Source organism: Sylvia atricapilla, chromosome Z (assembly GCF_009819655.1).
Source record: "Sylvia atricapilla isolate bSylAtr1 chromosome Z, bSylAtr1.pri, whole genome shotgun sequence".
NCBI classification, from domain to species: Eukaryota; Metazoa; Chordata; class Aves; order Passeriformes; family Sylviidae; genus Sylvia; species Sylvia atricapilla.
The window spans coordinates 87,121,122-87,142,683 of NC_089174.1; the positions used below are offsets into that span (position 1 = coordinate 87,121,122).

Here is a 21,562-nt window from a genome sequence, read left to right on the forward strand (position 1 = left end):
GCCCGCTTTGTCTGGTCAACCTGTTCATGTGGTGTTGGACACTGACCCCACAGGATTCTCTTTCTCTATGTGCTCTTCCAGGCCTTTTGTTCAACTATCAAATTATTATTATTATTATTATCATTATCATCATCCTTATCATTATTATTATAACCAAAAGCAGTGTAAGGAAACATCTCCTTTTCCTTCTGCACGTACAGAATTGCAGAAGGAGCTGTACTTTCCTCAATTTCTGTTCTTTTCCACTACACTATTTAGAGTATCTCATCACATGGCTGCTATTTGTATGGGAGCTGGTAAGGTCAATGAGTGATGGTCCCAGGGTGGCTGTGATTAAAAACCAATCTGCTGCTTCTTTTTTAACTTAAACATTAGAATGTGGTGGAGTAGTGGGGGTCCAGAGGCAGGTTTGGGAAATTTTATTTGTTTGTGGGTGTAGCTGAGTGGGATTTTTTAGGGTTTTTTGGGGCTTTTTTAGAACTGAAGGCAATTAAAGATTCAGAAAATCTCTGAATATACTTAGTTGTGCATGGAGTTTTTCAGTTGAGCTTAACTAGCTCAGAGAGGACTTGTTATTTTCCACTTCCTCTGCAACGTGGCACAGGTGTACTTGATGATTTTTCTTTCAAGTTCCAGCTGAGCAACTCGTGTTAGGTAGAACGCACAGAGATCCCTGTGAGTGAGCCAGCCATGGTCAGAGGGAATTGTCTCTCCTTCAAATCTTCCTGATGTAGCCCCATCCCAACCAGCAGCATTATCCAAGGTTGGGAAGGATTGTTCCCGTTGGTTTTAGAAGCAGGAACTCACAGAAGAATTGCTTTTAATGATGCAGAAGGTGACTGATGTTGCAAAAAGCTTCCTCATTCCTATCTCATCTTCCAGAAATGTTGAATTTGTGTTGCACCAGAGACTCTCTTGTCCCTATCCTTGCTGCACAGAAGAGCTTCCTTTCCAAAAAAGGGGAAAGCTGTGATGTAGGGAAGCAGTTGGTGGGGGTGGAGGTGAGAATCCCTAAGGAGAGGAACCTCATGAGGTTTAACAAGGCCAAGTGCTGGAGCTGCACCTGTGTCAGGGCAACCCCTGGGATCAATCCAGGCTGGGAGAAGGAGCTGGGGGTGCTGTGGGTGAGAGCTGGAGCTGCCCCAGCCTGAACCCCCCGTGCCCTGGGCTGATCCCCAGCGTGGGCAGCGGGGCAGGGGGGATTCTGCCCCTGTGCCCCTGTGCCCAGGTGAGAGCCCACCTGCAGAGCTGCCCCAGCCCTGCCTCCAACAGCACAAGGACGTGGAGCTGCTGCAGCCAGTCCAGAGGAGGCCACGGAGATGTTGCCAGGGCTGGAGCCCCTCTGCTCTGGAGCCAGCCTGGGACACCTGGGGCTCTTCAGCTGCACAAGAGAAGCTCCAGGGAGAGCTCCCAGCCCCTGCCAGGGCCTCAAGGGGCTCCAGGAGAGCTGCAGAGGGGCTGGGGACAAGGCCTGCAGGGACAGGACACAGGGAATGGCTTCCCAGGGCCAGAGGGCAGGGCCAGCTGGGATCTGGGGAAGGAATTGGTGGCTGTGAGGGTGGGGAGGCCCTGGCACAGGGTGCCCAGAGCAGCTGTGGCTGCCCCTGGATCCCTGGCAGTGTCCCAGGCCAGGTTGGATGAGACTTAGAGCAACCTCATCAAGAGGAAGGTGTCATTGTCTGTGAAAGGGACTTGGACTGGATGACCTTTAAAGGTTTGTTCCAACCCAGACTGCTCTGTGATTCCCAGGAGGAGAGGAGCAGCTGGCTCCTCCTAGGATAAAATCCATCTGGGAGTGGCAGCTCCAGCGTTTTGGCTGGTGGCCAAGATATGTTCCCTGAGTGCTGCTACAAGCTGGCGTACAGGCACAAAAATGCTTTTTACCAGTGAACCACGGGCATGATTTGGTAGGGATTAAGCAGCCTCCGTGCCTGCCCTGCTGCAGACCAGGGCTCCCTGCTCCCACCCCGTCCCTCCCATCGGCAGCCACCAGCACCACGGATTACTTCAGCAGGTTGACATCTCAACTTAGGGTTGGATGTGTCTTTTAGGATTACAGAGCTTTTCACAGCCCTGGTGCCCATTATGTTGCCGGGGTGCCTGGAAAGAAAAGATTGCATCCCAATAATGCTTTCCCTTTGGTTATTTACAAAGGATGAGGCGCGGCGGCCGGCGCGTGTATGGATGAGCTCGTGGTTGTGGTGCTTTTATTTAGGATGTGGGCTGTGCTCTCTGTCTGCAGAGCACTGCCTCCACGGGGAGTTCTGCACCCTGGCTGCTGCTTCCATGGGGCTGTGGCTCATCCTTTGGGGTGCCAGAAGAGCTGGGCAAAAAAACAAGTGTTGGTTGCCTGAGGTTTGCAACCTGCCAGGTGAATCGTAGAGGGGCACACACAGGTGCGTGGTGCACATGTGCCAGCTCATCTGGCTGGAAAATATCCTTGGTTCATGTCTTCCAGCAGGGTCCCTGAAGCCATCACGTCCTGCCCAGCTGCCAGAGTGCTGCTGTGTGCTCTCCAAGGAGAAACAGTGCAGCTCTGAAGAGGAGAGCCTGTGTGAAATGCTGTTTCTTCAGATATTCATAATAGTTGTTCAGTATCTTTACCTGGCAACATTTTCCTTGTAACGGTGAAAAATAACAAGGGTAAGATGTAACATGGGCTCTCCTTCCATTAGCTTATAGAAGAAGTAAGGGAATATGGAAATTGATTGTGTCTGGCTGAAGTCACAGTTTGTAGCATGAACCAGTGTAAAATAGGTTGTAAAACTCAGGCTGTTCACAATTCAGGGTTTGGTGGTTGGAGGCTTTTTATGGCCTGTTACAGATTTTATATCTAGAAATGCTGGTGCATTTGGATGTATTGAATTTGTGTCAAAATCTGTGAGCATTCCTCGCTGTTGCTGCTTCAGCTGGAGTGATGCTGCAGCAGTCTCCATGCCGTGGCATTCCCTGCAGTGGAGCATCCTGCCACAGGGTGAGTCCATAAACCCACCTCCACTCACCTGATGTTCAGAGAGTAATTTTCTTAGTTCGGTACTGGTTTTTCCTTTCCTGTTTTGATAATATCTATCACAAGCCAAAGGTAATGTCTTCCCCCAGGCAAAGAAGCCCATCTGGTGGAAAACCATACCAAGCTCATGCACTGATTTGACACAGTAAAAGACTTTATGTTTCTAAAGGTGATGTGGCTTTGGTTTTGTTTAACAAGAAAAAAAGAAAAAATATTCACTTTCCAACCACAAAGAGCTGCTTATTGCAGGGAAGCAAGCTACATAATAAATTATTGTCTGGGTGAGAATGAGGGTTTTCTGGCTTTCTGGTTACTCCTCTTCCTTCCTTGCTGGATCAAGCTGGCTGTTTTGGGTTGAATTCTGCAGCACTTGTCTATCCCTCTGTTTTTCCCTCCCATTTATTTCTGTGTTTGTTTTGATGGCTCTGTTTCAATGCACCGTGCTGTTTGCCTGCTGTGTTCCTTGCCAGGCTCGTGAGTGGCACTGCAACGTGGCAGCTGGTGGGCTCCTGTCCTGTCACTGGGGCTTTTCTGCATCACCAGGTACCAGAAAACAGACGTGAGACTAGATGATGAAACACATTAAATGCTCAGCCAGCTGTGGGTGCATCAGTATCTGAAAAGCCCAAGGCTGGCTCCAGCAATAAACACTCATGTGGTTTTCGAAGGTGTTTACATTTTAATTAGAAAAGAGTCAGATCCGGGGTATAATAATTTGCGTTTCGGTGCTTGATGTTTTGACGTCTGGAAAGGCAGTGGTTTTGGAGCAGCAAATACAAGGAAGACACATGATGCTTTGTAGAGATGCAGCAGTACCTGGGTACAGGGAGTCATAGTTCATCTCTGTTGCTTTCATTTTCCATAGTAACTGTTCCTGCGGGTGGCTGGGTAAGAGAGCTGCCTGCCAGCAATAAACTGCTCGTCTCGTTCTCTGAGATGTTCTCACCGCTTCAGAAAGACACGCTGCTAATTACTTGTTGTTGGAAATGGGCTGGATGAGGAGAGGGAAAATATTGCCGCAGAAGGGGCTCATTAAAAGGAGATACTGGGAATCGAGCAGTGCTGATGGCCAGGAGTTCCAGCCACAGCTGCAGACAGCCAAAGGTCTTTGTGGCTGTGCTGCTGTCAGAGCGTGAGCTGGGGGTGGTTGTTCACAGAGTCGAGACACACAGAGGGTTTCACCTGACCCAAAGGTGCTGATAAGGAGCAGATAAAAAGTAGAAGGGTTGTCCCGTGCTATCTGCTCTTTCCCTGGTCTGTGTGGTCAAAACATCTTTCTTGTCTGGTGCTGCAGGAGCTTCCTCCTCCTGTGCGTGCTTCAGCAGCAGCTTTGGGAAGCCTGGCTTGGAGTCTCAGCGAGCAGGAAATGTGAGGGAGGTGATGATGGAGGGTTTGACCATGAGCTGTTCCCTCCCTGCCCAGCCCCAGAGAGGCACTGAGCAGAAGAGGGTGTCATGTCATCCTGGGTATCCATTTCCACCTGCACAAGGTGATGTCCAACATCACTGCAGCGGGGAGAGATGGGAGAAGAACAGGATGAGTTTTGCAGAAGTGCACATCTCTGCACAAGAGATGTGGAAGTTGTTGGCTGCTCATGAGAGAGGAAGTGATGTCTGGGACTGGGCTGGGGCCTTTCCCTCTGTCTCCCTGGGGATCAGTTTGGTTTGGTTTTGCCATCATCCCATTCAGGCACAAACAAATCTGGGCTGCTGAGCTGTTCCTCAGTTCATGTCCCAGGTGTCTCAGAGGAGAAGGGATCTGCTGGATCACAGTCTCTTATAAACAGCCAAAGGAGAAGTAACACAAGAGGGATGCTGGGTGTTCTATCACAGAATATTCTGGAAGCAGGTGGCTGCATTGGTACGTGAAGAATTTGCACTGCAGCTGCCTTTTATAGGAAGCATCTCTTGTTCCTAGAAAACTCTGGGATGATAAATCCCATGTGGCAAGACAAAGGCTTTCAGGGATCTCTCAGGATAGCTCTGTAGCCTGTCACAGCCTGTCTCTGCAGCAGCTGGCCTGTGATGGCATTTCTGAGAAATAAATATTCTATGCATAAAGGATGCTCTGCATTCCTCCTGACTTCAGTGTGGAGTCACGGAGGAATGGAGGATTGGCCTGGGGTTTTCACAGTCTTTAACTGAAGGGTAAGTAAGGAAGAGACATGAGTTTTCCAATTAAATGCTGTAAGTCAGTCAGTCAAGCCTAAACAGCTCTTGTTGTTGGAAAGATGGGCTGGGCACTTGTCCCTTACTGGGCTTTGGTGGTGGTTACACTTTTCAATAATTGAATTTCAGTTCAGGTGAGAAGAAGCCTAATGCATGAAGTAGTTCTGCCTGAACTCTGTATTTTAGAGCTCTTTCCCAATAGCCTTACTTAAGCATTGGCATTGTGTATTAGCTCCTGGCTGTGTAGTTGTCAGGAATATCTGCTTCCAACTCTCACCATTTTGGTTATGTGTGACAGCATGGTGTTATTGTTTCTCTTGCCTTTGGAAGGCACCGCCTTCAGAGAAACTCAACATGTGTGCAAAAGCATTTTAAACTCTCAGCATCCATCCAGCGGAAGCAAAACACTGGGAAAAGCAATCTTTTTCTTTCCTTTGCTGGTGCTCAATCACATTGGACCTTGTATAGAAGCAAGGTATGCTGTTGCTGTCCTAATAGCAGGTTGGGATGTTTGGATGAATTGGAGCAAGAACTGGCTTGCTGTTGGGTCATCCCAGCTCCCTAAAGCTCTAGGCTGGTGCAGAGAGGCTGGAAAGCTGGGAAAGGCCCTGGGGATGCTGATGGCTGAGGCACCTCCAGTGCTGGGGACAGCTCTGGGCCCAGAGGAGGGGTAGGTTGGAAATTGGGGAAAATTCCTTCATGGAAAGGCCTGTCCAGCCCTGGCAGAACTTCCCAGAGCAGTGGTGGAGTCCCCATACCTGGGGGGATTTAAAAGCCATGTGGATGTGGCACCTGGGGACATTGGTCAGTGGTGGCCTTGGCCATGCCAGAGGAATGGTTGGACTTGATGGTCTTGGAGACCTTTCCAATCTAAACAATTCCACGTCTCAATGATTCTGTAAGATTATTTTTTTTTTTAGGAAGATCTCTTTGCGGGTAGCAGTTTTGGTGTAACGTTGCTGTGCCAGTGTGTTTTTGCCAAGAAGCTTCTTTTGGGGGTTGGAGTCCCTTTGTGTGGCTGGGACACAGGTGGATGTCATCCCAGGGGACAATCTGTGTGAAGTTGCCCTGCTGTACTGTATTGACACTGCCAGGCTGCGGCAGTCCAGATTTTGGAAAGCTTTTGGTGTGGAGGGGAATGGCTGGAGCCTTCTCCCTGGGGGAGGATGTGAAGGTGGGGTCCTCTCACCCAGCCTCCAGTGAGCTGATGGAAATGCATCACTGTCCTGTGGTCTTCTCATCGCAGACTCACCACTTCTTAAATCATTTTGGTCGCAAGTTCCACTCTCCTGTTGCCTCCCAACCCAAAGTGGGTTCCTTCTCCATTACTGTTCTTCCCCTATCAAACTCACCACTTGTTTCCACAAGTTCAGCAAGCCTGGAGCACCTTTGGGAGAAAGGGATTGAGCCTACAAGTGTCATAAAAAAGGCTTGTTCTTATTATTTCCTGATGAAGAGTAAAACTGTATAATTGCCAGAAAAAAAAAAAGTATAATCTTGCTAGAGCAAGAACCCCATTTATATCACCCTTAATAACAGCTATTAATAATAATTATACATTACAGTAATGTTGATAATTACTAAGTTATAATAAGCAGTTTGCACATCTATTGACTTTTTTTGCTGATGATTCCTTCTTTAATGGTCACAGTAATGAGCACAACTTGGGCTCCATAAAATCATAAGATTCTACAATGATTTAAGTCAGAAGGGACCTTGGAGGTCCTCTTGTGCTATCCCCCTGCTATGGGCAGGGACATCTTCCACTGCACCAGGTTGCTCCAAATCTCATCCAACCTGGCCTTGAACACTTTCAGTGATAAAAAAGATTTGGAAGGTAATTTTCAGACCCCCAAAATCTACAAGCTTTGTGCTTTGACAAAGCAGCGAGGAGGGAAGGGGGAAGTGGGGAAAAATACAGATTTGAGATTTATCTGTGTTTGTTATGATTAAGGAATGTACCTGAGGTCTGGGAATCCTTTGTGGTAGGTGCTGAGCCAAAATAGAGCCGAGGGATCACTGCTTCATCAAGAGTTCTCACCAACATTTGTTTGTGGGAAGACAGTAAATGCTTTGATGCTCAACTGTGGGTTTGGATTTTTCTTTGAAAACTTCTTTTTTGTACGTGCTTTGAGGGCAAGGTGAGGTGAGAAACCAGCTCCAGGCACAGATCACCAGGAAGAGCAAGAGTTTTCTTCCTTTTGAGTGATGGTTTCCTTTAGAGAGAGGTGAAGGTACCACAAGATGAATTTGTTTTAGAGTTCCCCACTAGAGATCCACAAATATCTCAGATACGTGGTTTGTGTTTGTTTGATGGACCTGGTGACTTCTGACAAACATGTTTCCTTTCAGTTTGCTGTCTCTGCTGTTTCTACTTCACAAAATGCTGGTTATGCACTGTGGTGAGCACCCCAAAAGTGAGGCATGTGGTAGTTCTACTTCACATTTTATCTACTTCATATTTTATCTTGGGTATTCAAGGGGGAGCATCCCCAGGGCAGTGCCCTGGGCTTGATTGCCTCCAGTGCCACCCTCAAAAAGCTCTGAAACAAGAAAAAAAACCTTTGGTCTTGGGTAATGTGTGGCCCAGTGAGATGGAGGATAACCTCAGTCCATCCTGAGAGATGCCACCTGTATCATTTGTCCCCTGCCTTGTGCCATCTCTCCATGCCATCACACCCCTCCAGGGCTCATGGGAGCCTCCTCTCCTCCCAACACTTTCTTTATCACTTCCTGTTTAATAATTGGTGCATTCCATTTGGTAATTGGCACTTATTAGTGAAAAGGGGAGAAGCATGCCCTCCTTCACCACTCTACACTTCAGGGCTCCTTCTTTTTTATTTCTTGACTTTCCTCTTTTTGCTTTGTCCTTTTTAATATGGCATATGATTTTTGTTCAGGAGCTACTGTGTGATATTGGTCTACATAATGAGCCTTTTTGACAGTCTGAGCACATTTGGGAATAATTCCTTGAGCAGATGAAATCCTTAGGCCAGAACTGCTCATTCTCGGCAGTTTCCAAATGAAGCCACAATTGTTCAGAAGTGACAGAGGAGAAAATAGTTCAGGAGCTGGAAACTACATGAGCTGAGAACAGATATTTTTTCTCCCCCCCTTCCCTTCTGGATGGCATGTGACTCACTCCGAATTTGCTTAGCAATTTTATACTTGTCTCAAAGCAGACTGTAAATACCTGTTCCTGGTGAAGGAGAGGGTGAGGGATGAAGCTCTTGTGTCCTGCAGTGTGCTGGCAGCTCCCATGTCTTCTCCCTCCCAGCTGCAGGGAGGGAGGAATATGAGATTTACCACAAGACACTGGGCCAAGGCCTAGTTCTTTCTAAACATGGAATTATAAAATATCCTGAGCTGGAATGGACCCACCAGGATCATCCAGTCCAGCTCCTGTCCCTGCACAGTCCCCCCAACAATCCCACCCTGGGCATCCCTGGCAGTGCTGTCCCAGCTCTCCTGGAGCTCTGGGGTCATGTCCATTCCCTGGGGAGCCCAGCACCCTCTGGGGGAAGAGCCTTTCCCTAATATCCAGTCTGAACCTTCCTGGCACAGCTCCAGCCATTCCCTGGGTGCTGTCCCTGTCACAGGGAGCTCAGTGCCAGGCCCAGCCCAGATCCAGGGGCTGGTGGTTTCCTTTCTTCATGGTGTTACTGGCATTGAGCCCTGGAGAAGTAGGAAGGAGAAGAGAATTATAAATCCTGTATGTCTTCTATAGTAGCAATTTTGTGCAGTGAGAGGTTTTAAAAGTGAGTTCTGTTGTGATCTCTGTTTCACCTCCTCACTGGACCGTTTACAGCCACGCCATTAGCTCAGCATTATTTACTGCCTCTGCCTTAGAGAAGCTTTTCAGTTATCACCCTCTTCCTCACTCTTGTCCATTACCCCCAGCTTCTCACCCATATCCAGCACAACTAGTGCTTGGAATTTATTAAATTAAGCGTTTTAGTGTGAGAGATTTTTTTTTTTCTCTTGTGCATGTGTCTGGAGGTTTTTGGTAGTTTGGGTTTTAAGCAGGAGGCCAGGAAATATGTCCTTAAATGCAGGAATACTACAGAAATGGAACACCTTTGGCATGCCTGGAAGCTCTAAATGCAACAAATGCAATGACCTAGGATTATTATAAATTGTACTGGAAATGCAGACACGCAGCAAAAAAAACCATCCCGCCCGTGGTAATCGGCGGGCTTTATCTGCTGGCGTTTTTTTTTTTATTATTTTTTTTATAACCACTGGGAAATAATTCCTCTCTGTGTTTTTTGCTTTTTTGTTTTTTTTTTTTTCTCCCCACATCCTCAGGCCCCGCTGTGTTCCCGGCGTGTCCCCTGAAGGGATGGAGAGCTCCTCGGTGGCATCAGCCTCCTCGGAGGCGGGGAGCAGCCGCTCCCAGGAGATCGAGGAGCTGGAGCGCTTCATCGACAGCTACGTGCTGGAGTACCAGGTGCAGGGGCTGCTCACTGACAAGACCGAGGGCGACGGCGAGAGCGAGAAGACTCAGTCCCACGTCTCACAGGTGGGTGAAAGGCTCGCTCCAGGGCAGAGAGCACGCTGGTGGCTTGTAGGCTGGGTCAGGGATGTGTGTTCTCAGCTGAATTGGCTTTTCCGGGGTTTGGATGGGAAGCGGGACGTGGTGAAATAAAACGGTGGATTTGGGGCAGCTTGCTGGTTTGAGAGTGTGTTTGAGGTCTCCAGCTTGCCGGTAGCAGTCTCGTGGTGCTGGATTTGGTTTTTTTATGGTCTCAAGGTGTATCACTGAAGGTGTTCCAGGCCAGGCTGGACGGGGCATGGAGCAACCTGGGATAGTGGAAGATATCCCTGCCCACAGCAGGGGGATGGAATGAGGTGGGGTTTAAGGTCCCTTCCAACCCAAACCATTCCATGATTCTATATATGAAAGATCCCATCTTTATCTGGTATCAGCAGTGTTTGATTTGATCTCTGAGGTCTTTGATTTGATCTGAGCTCTGCAGGTTTGCTGGAGCTGAGGATCTGACCCAGAGCTCTAAACCTCTTTTATATCATCTCAATAGAAAGAAATTACCAAACAAAGGAACCTTTTTAAGAATAGATTTTGGTGAAGAGGTCTTTTACAATTTGAGGATCAAAGCCCTTAGAAGTGGGAGAAAATATATTTAAAAATCTAGTGATCCAAAGTGTATTTTTTTAACCCAAGGCTTGGAGATGTCTGTGTTTGAAGTGATGCTTTGGAGGGGCTTCAGGTCAAACAGACAATTTCTGCTTATTAATGTGTCAAGTTCAAAAGTAGTATTGAATTAGAAATAAATTAATAGACAAAGTTTTACAACCTCTTCCAGCCTGTCCACTGCTCTGCCAATAAGCCCAGGCTCCCTCTGCATCTTAAGGGCAAAAATTTCTAATTCTTATGGCAGACCTGTCAAGTTTTTGCACTAAGATCCTTGATTGCAGCAACCAAATCCATCTTCCAGTTGCGGGAATGGCATTTTAGCTTTCCTCCTTGGCCTGCCCTGGAAGAAAGGAGGGTTTTTAATGTCAGTTCTTAGAGTGTTCTCTTTCAAGATGGCTGGACTTTATTTTAAAAGAACAATTCATAATTATGAAAGATCTGAACATTGAATCTTTTAATTACGCCACTTTTAGAGGCGCGTCAAACGAAGCAGCTAAATGAGGTTGTACCCGAGACCATTGATGCAGAAGATTAACTAGGATTTATTGTGAAACTCCATCAAAATGCAGCATTTTGTATTTCTAGGGCTCTGTATTGGACAAAAAGTAAGGATGGGCTTTTACTCTAAGTCATTTACATTTACCAAGCAGTATCTTAATGGATGCACTAAGGAGGAATTATCTCCTGTCTCACAAAGGATTTTTTCCATTTTCCCACCTATAAGAAATAATCAGGAATTGTTATTTTCTCTTCCTGATCAGTCCTTAGCAAAGCAAGGAATAAACAGGTACATATGCTACCGCTGACTGGAATAACCCTGGTGGGAGCCACATGATGGAAGGTGGCACATTCCCTCTTGATGTGAGCTAGAGGGAGAAAGATGGATATAAGGGAAAGGCACTCGGCTGAGACCAAGGAAATTGTTTTTAACTGCAAGGTTCTGCCAGCAACTAAATCTTTAATGTTGGGCAAGTTACTTAATCTCTCTGCAGTTTGTTTCTTTATGGCTGTGATTTTTTCCATATTTCTTTATGGCTGTGATGTTTTCCCTGCCTGAGAGTGGATAAACCCATTCACCCATGTGTGTATGAGTTGTTTGGATGGTGCCACATCCCTGGACAGCTGATCTTCTTGCTGGGGGAAGGAAGGAAAGGGAAGCTGAATCCATCACCACTTCATAGAATCCCAAAATATTGATGTTACTGTGATGGGGATGTCCCCAATCTTGCTCCCACCAGGAAAAAAAAGAGGAAAAATGGCAATTTTATTTTGCTGTGGAGATAATAGTGAGTGAGCCTGTACCTGGAAAGACCTTTCCAGGTATGTAGTTGTACTCAAAATTGTTAAAGGAGATAGGGATACATCTGGTAAAAGGGTCTCAAGAGCGATGTCATCATGAGCCTGTCCTGGGGAGTCAGCAGAAGTGGCAGGAGACTGATGGGCAGCTCTTTAATGAGGGGAGACTGAAATCCCCTCATCTCTGAGCTAAAATGGGCTCTCTGATGAGGGCAGGGATCACAGGCAGTTGTAGGGGAGACTTTTATTTTGTGGCCTCATCCATATCTGTCAGGGAGCCCCTCAGGTGGTTGTTTGTATGGAAATGAATATTCTTTTTCTTGGCACGTCATCCTTGGCGATGGTATCAATCACTGAGTGACTCTGAAGCAGCCAAGTGCTTCCAGCATGGAAGACCTCAGAAGTGGGGCTGGTCAGTCTCCACTTTGTTGAAAGAATGACAAAATTACTTTAGAATTAAGCAGCATCTTTCATGTTTGTCTAGTAAAAATTGTTCGTTTTTGGTTTTTTTTTTTTTTTTTCACCAGTATGATGAAGCCATACATTTCTTTAGGGGAAAAGAGAAAAAGGCAACAAACGTCACCAAATTCAATTATTTTGGTGAGGCACCTTGCTTCCCAACCTTGTGGCAAGCTGGCCTAAGAATCTGCTGATCCCCTATGGGCACAGCAGGCAATGGTCAAACCTACAGCTTCCGCCCTCATTTTCTGTTTTGTTTAAAAGCAAACAGAGTTGGGAAAAGCAGAAATTTTCCAGCTTTCCATGGAAGAATTGCATGGAAATGAGAGATAAAGTCAAGTTGCCCTGGTGTGTATCACACACCTGGGATTCCAAACCTTCTCAGAGTCACCAAGGTGGCGTTGGGGCTGGGTTTTATTGCAAAGCGCCTTATCAAGTGCTTTCCTACAGTTGTTCCTGCATCTTCCCTCTACCCACTGTCAGCGGGTGGAGCATTTCCAAGCCAAAGCCTTTGGGATCATCCTCAAAAAGGAGGGAGTGCCGCACACGTACAGCGATGCCCGCGGCCGGACGGTGTTTTCTGTGTGCTCTGGACTGACGCAGCAGTTTTGCCCAGCCCAGCTATTATTTTACACAATCCCTTTTTTTATCCCTTTTTGCAGTGGACGGCGGATTGTAGCGAGCAGCTTGATGGCAGCTGTTCCCCATCCCGAGGGAAGGGCTCGTCGTCGCACGAACACAACCAGGTAGGGTTTGTGTTAATTCCTCCTGCCCAGATCTTTGCCTTTGTTTTTTACACTGCTTCTCCTGAGAGGTGCTGCCAGCTTTGCCTCTCTCGTAGAAGGGGAGATGTGTTGGCATCTGAAAGCTCATTCCTGCCCAGACCATGGGAAGTGGGCAACATCCTGATGTGTGTTTGGACGCTTCCACCAGGAGCTTAAAGGGGAAAAAATAAGGAGTGTCACAATTATTCCGGAAGACTTTCTTACTGCCACCTGTTAGGAGTCTCAGAGCTGACTTGGAAGCATGAGATGTAGCTGGAATTAGGGATCTTTGTGTAGCTGGGCTTCTGTGTTTTGTGCTGCAGCACAAGGATGGTGTTCTAAGGAAAAGCATTAAACAGGTGAGAGTGTGAGCTGGCAGAAGAAGCAAAATTGCATGTGCTGAGAGCCTGTATTGGTCGTGCAGTGGCAGGAACCAGGTGTGAGTCAGTTTTGGTGCTTAGATGTATGAGCACAAGTGTTTACCAAGCTCTGGTGGAGGTGGCTGTCCCTCCTCAGGTGAGTACCCCCATAGAAGGGGCTTGGGTAGGGTGAGGGCTTGTGTTTTATCCTTGTCATTTGATTAACGAGCTGCTGTGTCACCGTGAGACCATCAGCTCTGTGAGAGCAGCACTCCCCTGAGGAGATGTGAAACTGAGGTGTCTGAGGGAAGGGGAAACAGCATTTCCAGTTGCTGTGGCTGGTGGGTGTCCCACCCAGAGAAGTGACTTCAAGTTGGTGGCTTTCATGCTCTTGCTGTGGTTGATGTCCTCCAGATTGAATCTCAGGTGTGAGGGTCCATGAGGGGGAACTTGGGAGCAGATGTACAAGAGGCTGTGCTAGTCTGAGCAGGGCATGTTGTTGCAGCTCTCATTTTGGGTACAGCTTCCTCCCACATGGAGCTGTGCTGGAACTTCTTGGCTGAGGAATGGTGGCTCATCCCCTCCCTGCCATGGCCCTGGGATGCTGGTACCACCTCTACCAACACCTGCACCCGACAAAGGCAGGGTGTTGTCGTGTAGGAGGGTGTGTGCTGAACGGAGGCACTGCTTCGGATGAGCTCCTTAAGGTGCCAGACAGAATTGTGGATTTAATTTATTACACCTTTGATCTGCTTCAAGATATTCAGCAGCAAAACCTCATCCAGGCTTCCTCCCAGCACTGCAGACAGCTGCTGGATGTTCAGCTGGGAGGCTGGCCATTTCCATCGGGCTCCTTTGGGCATTCCCTGGGGAAGAAGTCCCTGGCTCTTCACCCAGGGGCACTGCTGACATGCCAGTGGCTGGTGGGGACCACAGGAGGAAGCAGGAGTCATGCATAGGTGTCACTTTCCTGACATCCTCCATCTGCCTGGTGCCATGCACTCTTTTGTTTCAGCTTACACAGAGGTTTTGTTTTGTTTTCTTGCTGGCTTTTTTTTTTTTTTTTTCCCTGGGAGTTAAATGTATTTGATCTCCTCCTACAGGGAGCTCCTTTCCTAAACACAAACACCATTCGCTGATGCCCAAGCTGCTTACCCTGTGTTTGGGCTCACTCCCAGCCTGCAGCAGAGCTAGTAATTATCTCTCTCCATGTTTGGCTTCCTTTAACTGTGAGTAACAAATTTTCCTTGGCACCAAAGAGGAGCTGCAAGCTATTGTTCCTCTGTCCAGGCAAGCATTTCTCTCACTGTCACTGCTGTATGAGTGAAATGCTGCTGGTGGGGACCAAGTACAGTTTATTACCATTTCTGGCTGTTTTCATTAAAATCTTTCAATATTTAAAAAAAAATCATTAATAGGATGTTTGTCTTGAATTAAAATTACCACTCTTCAAACTGCTAAGGAAGAAGCCAACTAATTTTTTTCCTAAAGAAGGAAGAGGTTTGGTTTGGAGGGTGAGGTTTTTTTGGTTTGGTTTCGTTTTGTTTGATTTTGGGGTTTTTTTGGTTTTGTTTGGAGGGGTTTTTTTGTTGTTGTTTGGTGGGGGGTTTTTACATTTTTTTTTCTTGTTGTTGCAGTTTTTTTATGTATTTGAGGCATTTGGGCAGAAAATGGAATTCCTAGTTTTCCTATTATGTTTCCAGCTGAGATCTCTGCGTTGCCAGTCTTAGTTGAAAAATACTTGGATGTGAGATTTCTGCTGGCTTCAGCTAATGTGAAAATGTGGGTTATGTATCAGTGACCATGGTATGCCTCACGTGGTTCTAACCTGGCCATCAGGAAGGGCGTTTATATGGAAATCTAGGTTAGTCCTGGAAATAAATTCAGCATGTGGTTCATTTTCTGTGAAGACAGAGTAGTTCAGGCTTGCTTTTTTAGATGTAATTGGCTTCCTAAAGGTTATAGGGAAGCCTAGAGAGAAAATGACTTTCCTATGCCTGAAACCCCTCCTATGCATCCCTGAATACTTGATGCCTTTGAAATTCTGGGCTATACAGTCCAGCAAGGTTAAGAAAAATAAAATAAAGATTTTGTGTGTGTGTTATGCATTTATATATAGTACGTGTGTATATAATCCTACACATGTACTACATATAAATGCATAACATTTATATTGTGTGGGGCTGAGAGCAATTTCTGAATAAAACACAATGTAAAGGTAAAAATGAACTGTCTTGATGCAACTTGCAGTCCAGGATATTCCTAAATATCTGGTTTCTGGTGTTGCTGGGTGTCTCTGAAAAAGAGCACCCCAGACTTGTCCTACTCTTGCACTACTTGGTGAGACATGTATTAGCAGCTGTGTGAGAGTTACATGGATGTCAGTTCTCACAGGCTGGCAGATAGGGATCTTGTACAAAGCAGTGGCTTAAAAACAGAGAAAATTCCCCCTGAAACCTCCTGGTCTTTCCAGTTCTGTGGGCGGGTGGCTGTGAGAAGATGGTCCGCTCATGGGGGAATCTCCTGAGATGCATTTTGTGAACTCATGTGCTGAGAAAATCCTGCTCTCAGCTCATCTGTAATTCTTGTTTCCTCCTGGGATCTCTCTGTTTGCTGCATGGTGTGGCCATGTTCCACTAAACCCCTTCAGGGAGTTTGACAGGTCTTACCACGTGTGAGCCTCTGGGGCAAAGACCAGGTACTCAAAATACTATTCGAGCACCTTACTGCCTCTAAAAATGAGGAAGGTTTAGATAATGGAATAATTTTAAACTCTTTTATGTTTGGAAATTTTTTTTCTTCCCCAAAAGGAGCCAGTGGGAAGTTTTTATATAATACTTTATTTGCATTCCCCTTGTGAGGCTGTGGCGAGTAGGAAGCTCTTTGATATATTTCTGAGAGCAATTCATTAAGTAAAAGAATTCTGGTATGGTGCATATTGAGGGAGCCAGCAGAGCACTTGGTACATGAAAAGCCTGGCAGGAACTCCATCCCAGGCTCCCCTTATGTAAAGGGCATTAACAAAAACCTGAACAACTCTGCGGGTTTGTGCCTTTTCTCCCGGTGGTGGGAGAGGAGAGCTGAAAATCCTCCTTCCTGGCCAACCCCTTCCCTTCCTCTGTGGTAGCTGGCTGTCCCCCATCATCACCAACCAAAAGCCTGTGTTGTTGGCAGTAAACAGAACTTGCTTTCTTTCCACTGCTGGTGTCCATGCCCCTCCAGGTGCAACAGGAACTTGGTGCAGGGTTTGGGCCCCCAGAGGCTTCTGCAGCTGATGGTCATGTTGCCAATCTACTGAGCAGTGAAGGAGCAGGCAGAGTGTGTAGATCACACCTGATGATCCCACACCTTGCTTGTAGCACCCTTGTCCTCCCTGAGGAGCTGCTGGTGAAGGAGATGACTTGGTTTGCCCTCCTGTGAAACCATCAGAAGCAGCAGCACGTGGTGGGGTGGTGGGTTTGCAGCGTTGAGCCTCGGCTGGAGATCGTATTGCCTGGAGTAAAGAGCATCTCTAACTGTGCTAACATAGCAGTTCTGACAAGGGCCTGCAGGGACAAGGGAGAATGGCTTCCTGCTGGGAAGGACAGGGACAGATGGTATGTTAGGAAGGAATTCCTGGCTGCGAGGGTAAGGAGACCCTGGCACAGGGTGCCCAGAGAAGCTCTGTCTGCCCCATCCCTGGAAAAGTGTTACAGGCCAGGTTGGACAGGGCTGGGAGCACCCTGAACTAGTAGAAGTTGTCCCTGCCCATGGCAGTGGATGGAATAAGATGAGCTTTAAGGTCTTGTCATTCCATGTCTTGTAGTCATGGCTGGAAAAGCTGTCTTGTTGCCAAAGCAAAGGCTATAGGAGGTGTGGGGCGCTGTGTGAAGGCTTTTTCTTGGGTAATAGCAGATTTCAATGCATGGAGCAAATCAGTTTTAATGGAGAGTAAAAAAAAAATCAAATTATCTGTTGTATTTCCAGAGAATATTTCTTTGCAGGTATAGTGCTGCTTGACTTCCTGGGATCAGCCACCAGGAGATCCTTCCTGGTGGATGCTACAGAAGCAAGTGGGAAGGGATCATGGTCTTGGACAGGGCTGTGTCACTGGGCTCAGATAACTGAAATTAGCAGTGAAATTGTCCTGCTGGCTTAAGTCCAGTGGCATCAGCAGGCAGTGTGTAATACCCCAAATTCTTTGCTAACCAGAGAGGGCTGGAGAGACAGTAGATAGGCAGGATCTCTTGACTAAATTTGTAATTCATTTTCCTTGTGCTGTTGTGCCTTGTGTCTCACTTGAGTTGCCCATCCTTGGGTCCAGATCTGAAAGAAAACAAGAGGGATAGCTCTGGAAGGACTTTCAGAAATTACAGAATCTTTAGGGGTAGAATGGATCACCCCCTTAAGATTCTATAATCACCCACCTGCCATAGGCAGGGACACCTTCCACTAGAACAGGTTGCTCTGAGCACTGCCAGGGTTGGGGCATCCACAACCCCCCTGGGCAACCTGGGCCAGTGCCTCACCACCCTCACAGTGCAAGCATTCTTCCTAATATCCAGTCTAAATTTCCCCTCTTTCAATTTGTACCCATTACTCGCTGTCCTGTCACTATAGTTCTTGACACAGAGTCCCTCTCCAGCTTTCCTTTAGGCTCCCTTCAGATACTGTGGAAGATGCTGTGAGGTCTCCACACAGCCTTCTCTTCTCCAGGCTGAGCAGCCCCAGCTTTCTCAGCCTGTCTTCACAGGTGAGGTGCTCCAGTCTTTTTATCAACCTCATGGCCTCCTCTGGACTTGTTCCAGCAGTTCCATGTTTGGGGAATATCTTTGGAGCTCTCCATGTCATAGTCCTGTTCATGTCATAGCCCAGGGCCAGTTTGTACACTGAATTTAGCTGAGCTTGTCCACCATGCTGAGGATCTGTTGGGGCAGGTGGGTGCTGGCTGATGCTGCAGACACTTTTTTTGGTTCCAAAAGAAAGGAGGAAGCAAGAGACAGACACTGGCTTTGCCAGTGGGTACATGTTGATGTGTGCCTGCCTGGTGGAGGAAGAAAGTAGAACTTTAAGTGAGGTGACCTGCCCGTGACCAAGAGCAGCTCTGAGAAAACCAGTCACTTTTCTGCCTGTAATTGCTGGGTGTAAATGCTTCCTCATTTAGTGAATGCAGCCCTGCTAAATTATGATTGGAGAGGACTGCTGAGAAAGAAATCGAGTCATTTAGCTAATGGACAGGTGTAACTTTCTCTGGGACTCCTGTTTGGGCTCAGCCTCCTGAAGCAGCAGCAAAGCACACACCTGCTTGGGTGTTAGAAGGTCTGGGAGGGAAATGCTTCATTGCTTTGCTGCCTGCTTTGGAGAACTGTTGCTGCTTATTGGGTGGGAGGAGGTGTCTTCTGGGCCTGGTGTCACCAGTGACTCACATGAGAGGTCACCTTGTCACCCTTATTTCCCATTTGGGTAGGGAAGGATGGGAGATGCCTGTCTGTCCATTGTAGAGCTTCTATTGTAGACAAAAAGTCTCATTTTTGTGAGACTTGATTTGCCTTTGAGGTCTCCATCTTTTCGTGTTTGGATGAATAGGTCAGTCAGTGCCAAAGCTCTAGTCAGGGAAGGGATGGCATGAACCATGTCCTCTGAGCCTGGGACAAGGCCTTGGAGGTGGGTTTCCACAGCATGTCTGGAGTTCTCAGGGACGTTCTGAGAGCCCTCAGTGTTCCTCATCTTCATCCTTGTGTGTAACAAGCTATCTAGCACATCCTTGGCTAGCATGACTGTTCCAGTGTTGTCCGAAAACCACGACTACACAGGCTTGGTCCTTTCCCAGGCAGTCCTGAAAGATCTTCTAAGCTTCCTTCTTCCAAGTCCATCAGGTCCTTTGGTGCTGTATTATGACACAAGTGTTGATAAAACCTTACTTTCCCTGGTGGAAGAAGAGCTCAAAGTGATGTTTGGTGTCCCTTCTGCAGGTTGGAGAGGGCTGAGGAAGGTGGACATAGACCTGGGAAGGGAAGGAATGGAGCCAAAGGGGTTGGGGTTTCTGCATGACATTTTTATAGCAGTTTCTGATGTTCTTGCAGCTTTATGTAATACTTTGAAGAGGAAGAAGCTGGAAGGCTCACCCTACTAAGATATTTAGAATAATGTTATAGTTGAATTTTTTGTTGGGCTTTTTTTAAAGGTGTATTTCGAGTTACTAAAATAATTAAGCCTTTGGTTTTACTTATTAAAATTGGAGTAGTTTTTTCTGGACTAGGTCTAGGAGGATACTTTGAGTGCACTGCAAAAATTCTGTGTGACGGGAAGATTTGGCAGCAGCATAAATTGGGTGTGTGAAAACCTCCACTGCAGAAAAACCTCAAAAAAAGGGCCTTTTACACAACAGCTGTTTCTTGTTCTGACCAGTAATAAGCTCCAAGCTGAGGAACCATTTGAAGGACATCACACAACCTGATATGGGGATCTCCTAGGTGCAGATGTGACCCTGGTTATGCTGGGGAATATCTCAGAGGTTTTGAGGGGCCTGAGAACTCTGCCAGTTCCTGTTGTTTTTCCTCTGGCCCACCTATGAATGCTGTATACTGAATATTAAAATTTTTGCATACAATTGGGCATGGATCTCATCCAGAATCCAATGATACCTTCAGGACACTTAAAACTTGTGCTGCTGCCAGGGTTGATCTACATCTCTACCAGAACAGCCCACTTCACCCATACTTATCTTCACTGAGAGCAACCACGTAAGTGATCACTGTGTTTCCATTTATGGCTTCTGCACTGGGGAAACTTATCTTCTTTTTTTGCAAATAGGATTTTCAAACTTGCACTGAAGCAGCAGAAAATATTAACTCTTGAGCTGGCAAAGGCAGCAGGATTAATTAGTTCATGCCTCAAAGAGCTCGCTGCAAAGGTGAAAATTGCAGTGTAAGTGAAACATACGATTATTGCTAATTAAAATGCAAATGTTAGATTTGACAGCTAGTTTCTGAAGGAGGGCTGCTGGCAGTGGCAATGTGCATAAGCCTGGCTGTTCCTGAGAAGGTGCAGAGCTTGGCCAGGAGGATTGGCATGGGTTTGAGCAGCTTCTGGAGATCAGTCTCTGGAGGGATGGTGTTTTCCCTCCCAGTCACAAACTGTGGCTCGGAGGTCCCATCTCCTGCTGGTGAGACCACAAGTGGTAGGTGGAGGAGCCCAAATAAGATCTATGAGCAAAAGTTGAAGGACTGTTTGGGGAACTGGGAGAGATTGGGAGATCCTTGGTTTTTTGAGGGCATGGCAGAGGAACAGGGCCGGATGATGGGGAATCAGATCAGCAAGAGACAAGGGGCAGAGAGCTTTTTTCGTCAGTGTTATCAGCTTTGGCAGTCAGTTCTGTTCCTGCAGCAGGGTGGATTTGTTTAGCAGGAGCTGTGTGTAGTGCAGGATGGAGGAAGAGCAGTGCCACATCTCACCAGTGCCAAGCCGTGGCTTTCTGCTGGACTCCAGCTGCCTCTGGAGTCTGGGAATGGGTTTTTATGGGCTTTGCAGTGATGCTGGTGAAGGGGTCTTGCTTGGCTTTTTAAGGAGCAATCATTACCTGCATGTTCTCACTCACTCCTTGAGCATCACCCATGAGGTTGGTGTGAGTGGCCCACCTCCCACAGGAGGTCTGCACAGAGGGTCCATTTTAGCATGAAAGGGCTTTATTACAGGACACAAAGCCACCAGAAATGTCTGGGATTGTTTCTGGCGGTCGTATTTTCTTTCTGGAGTTTTCAATCCCCCTCAGTAAGGTACCAGCAAAAAGTTGTTCATCTATGGCAGTTACTCAGAAATTTGGGGAAATGCTGAGCTTGGCTGTGCTAGTAAGTTTGAACCAGCATACTCAGGCCATACTCAGTTTGGACCATTTGTATCTTCAGCAGATGTTTCAACAGTTTTTAGTGTAGCCATTTTATTTTAAAACCAGTTTGGTTTTCAATATAAGTATCAGTGCTTGATAAAGGTAAGGAAGGTAAACAAGGCAAAAGCCCCAGGCCAGGAGTTAGAGCCAGGAGACAAGCTGGTTTATTAAGATCACCTGTGATTGTGATCTAACTGGTTTGTGCTGTATCCAGTGGCTTTTCGTGGTGGACTTTGATGCGTGGTGATACCAATATTCTCATTTCTCACAGCAGTTTTGCTGTGACCAGCTGCATTTCTGGAATTTGCAACATCTTGGATTGTCTGCAGAAAACCACATGTAAAAGATGGGTCTGCTGAATATAAGTGAACAGTTTTTATTTTCAGTGTATCTTTTGAAGCAAAGTGTGCATGTGCTGACCTGGTCCCACTGTAGCATTTGGCACAGAAATTTTGTGTGTGTGTAAGCAAGGTGTTCAGTGTGTAGG

The 21,562-nt window shown here is 46.9% G+C and overlaps 1 protein-coding gene across 2 annotated transcripts in view; it reads left to right on the top strand.

Moving 5' to 3' along the window:
* The first annotated feature begins 9,399 nt into the window (after positions 1–9,399).
* Positions 9,400–21,562, top strand: part of CTIF (cap binding complex dependent translation initiation factor) — a 119,844-nt gene continuing 107,681 nt past the window's right edge. For both annotated transcript variants that reach the window (XM_066339757.1, XM_066339758.1), the window contains exons 1-2: positions 9,400–9,700; positions 12,751–12,834. In XM_066339757.1, the coding sequence (XP_066195854.1) occupies positions 9,521–9,700; positions 12,751–12,834 (264 nt within the window). In that variant the 5' untranslated portion in view covers positions 9,400–9,520. The remainder of the gene's footprint in view (positions 9,701–12,750; positions 12,835–21,562) is intronic.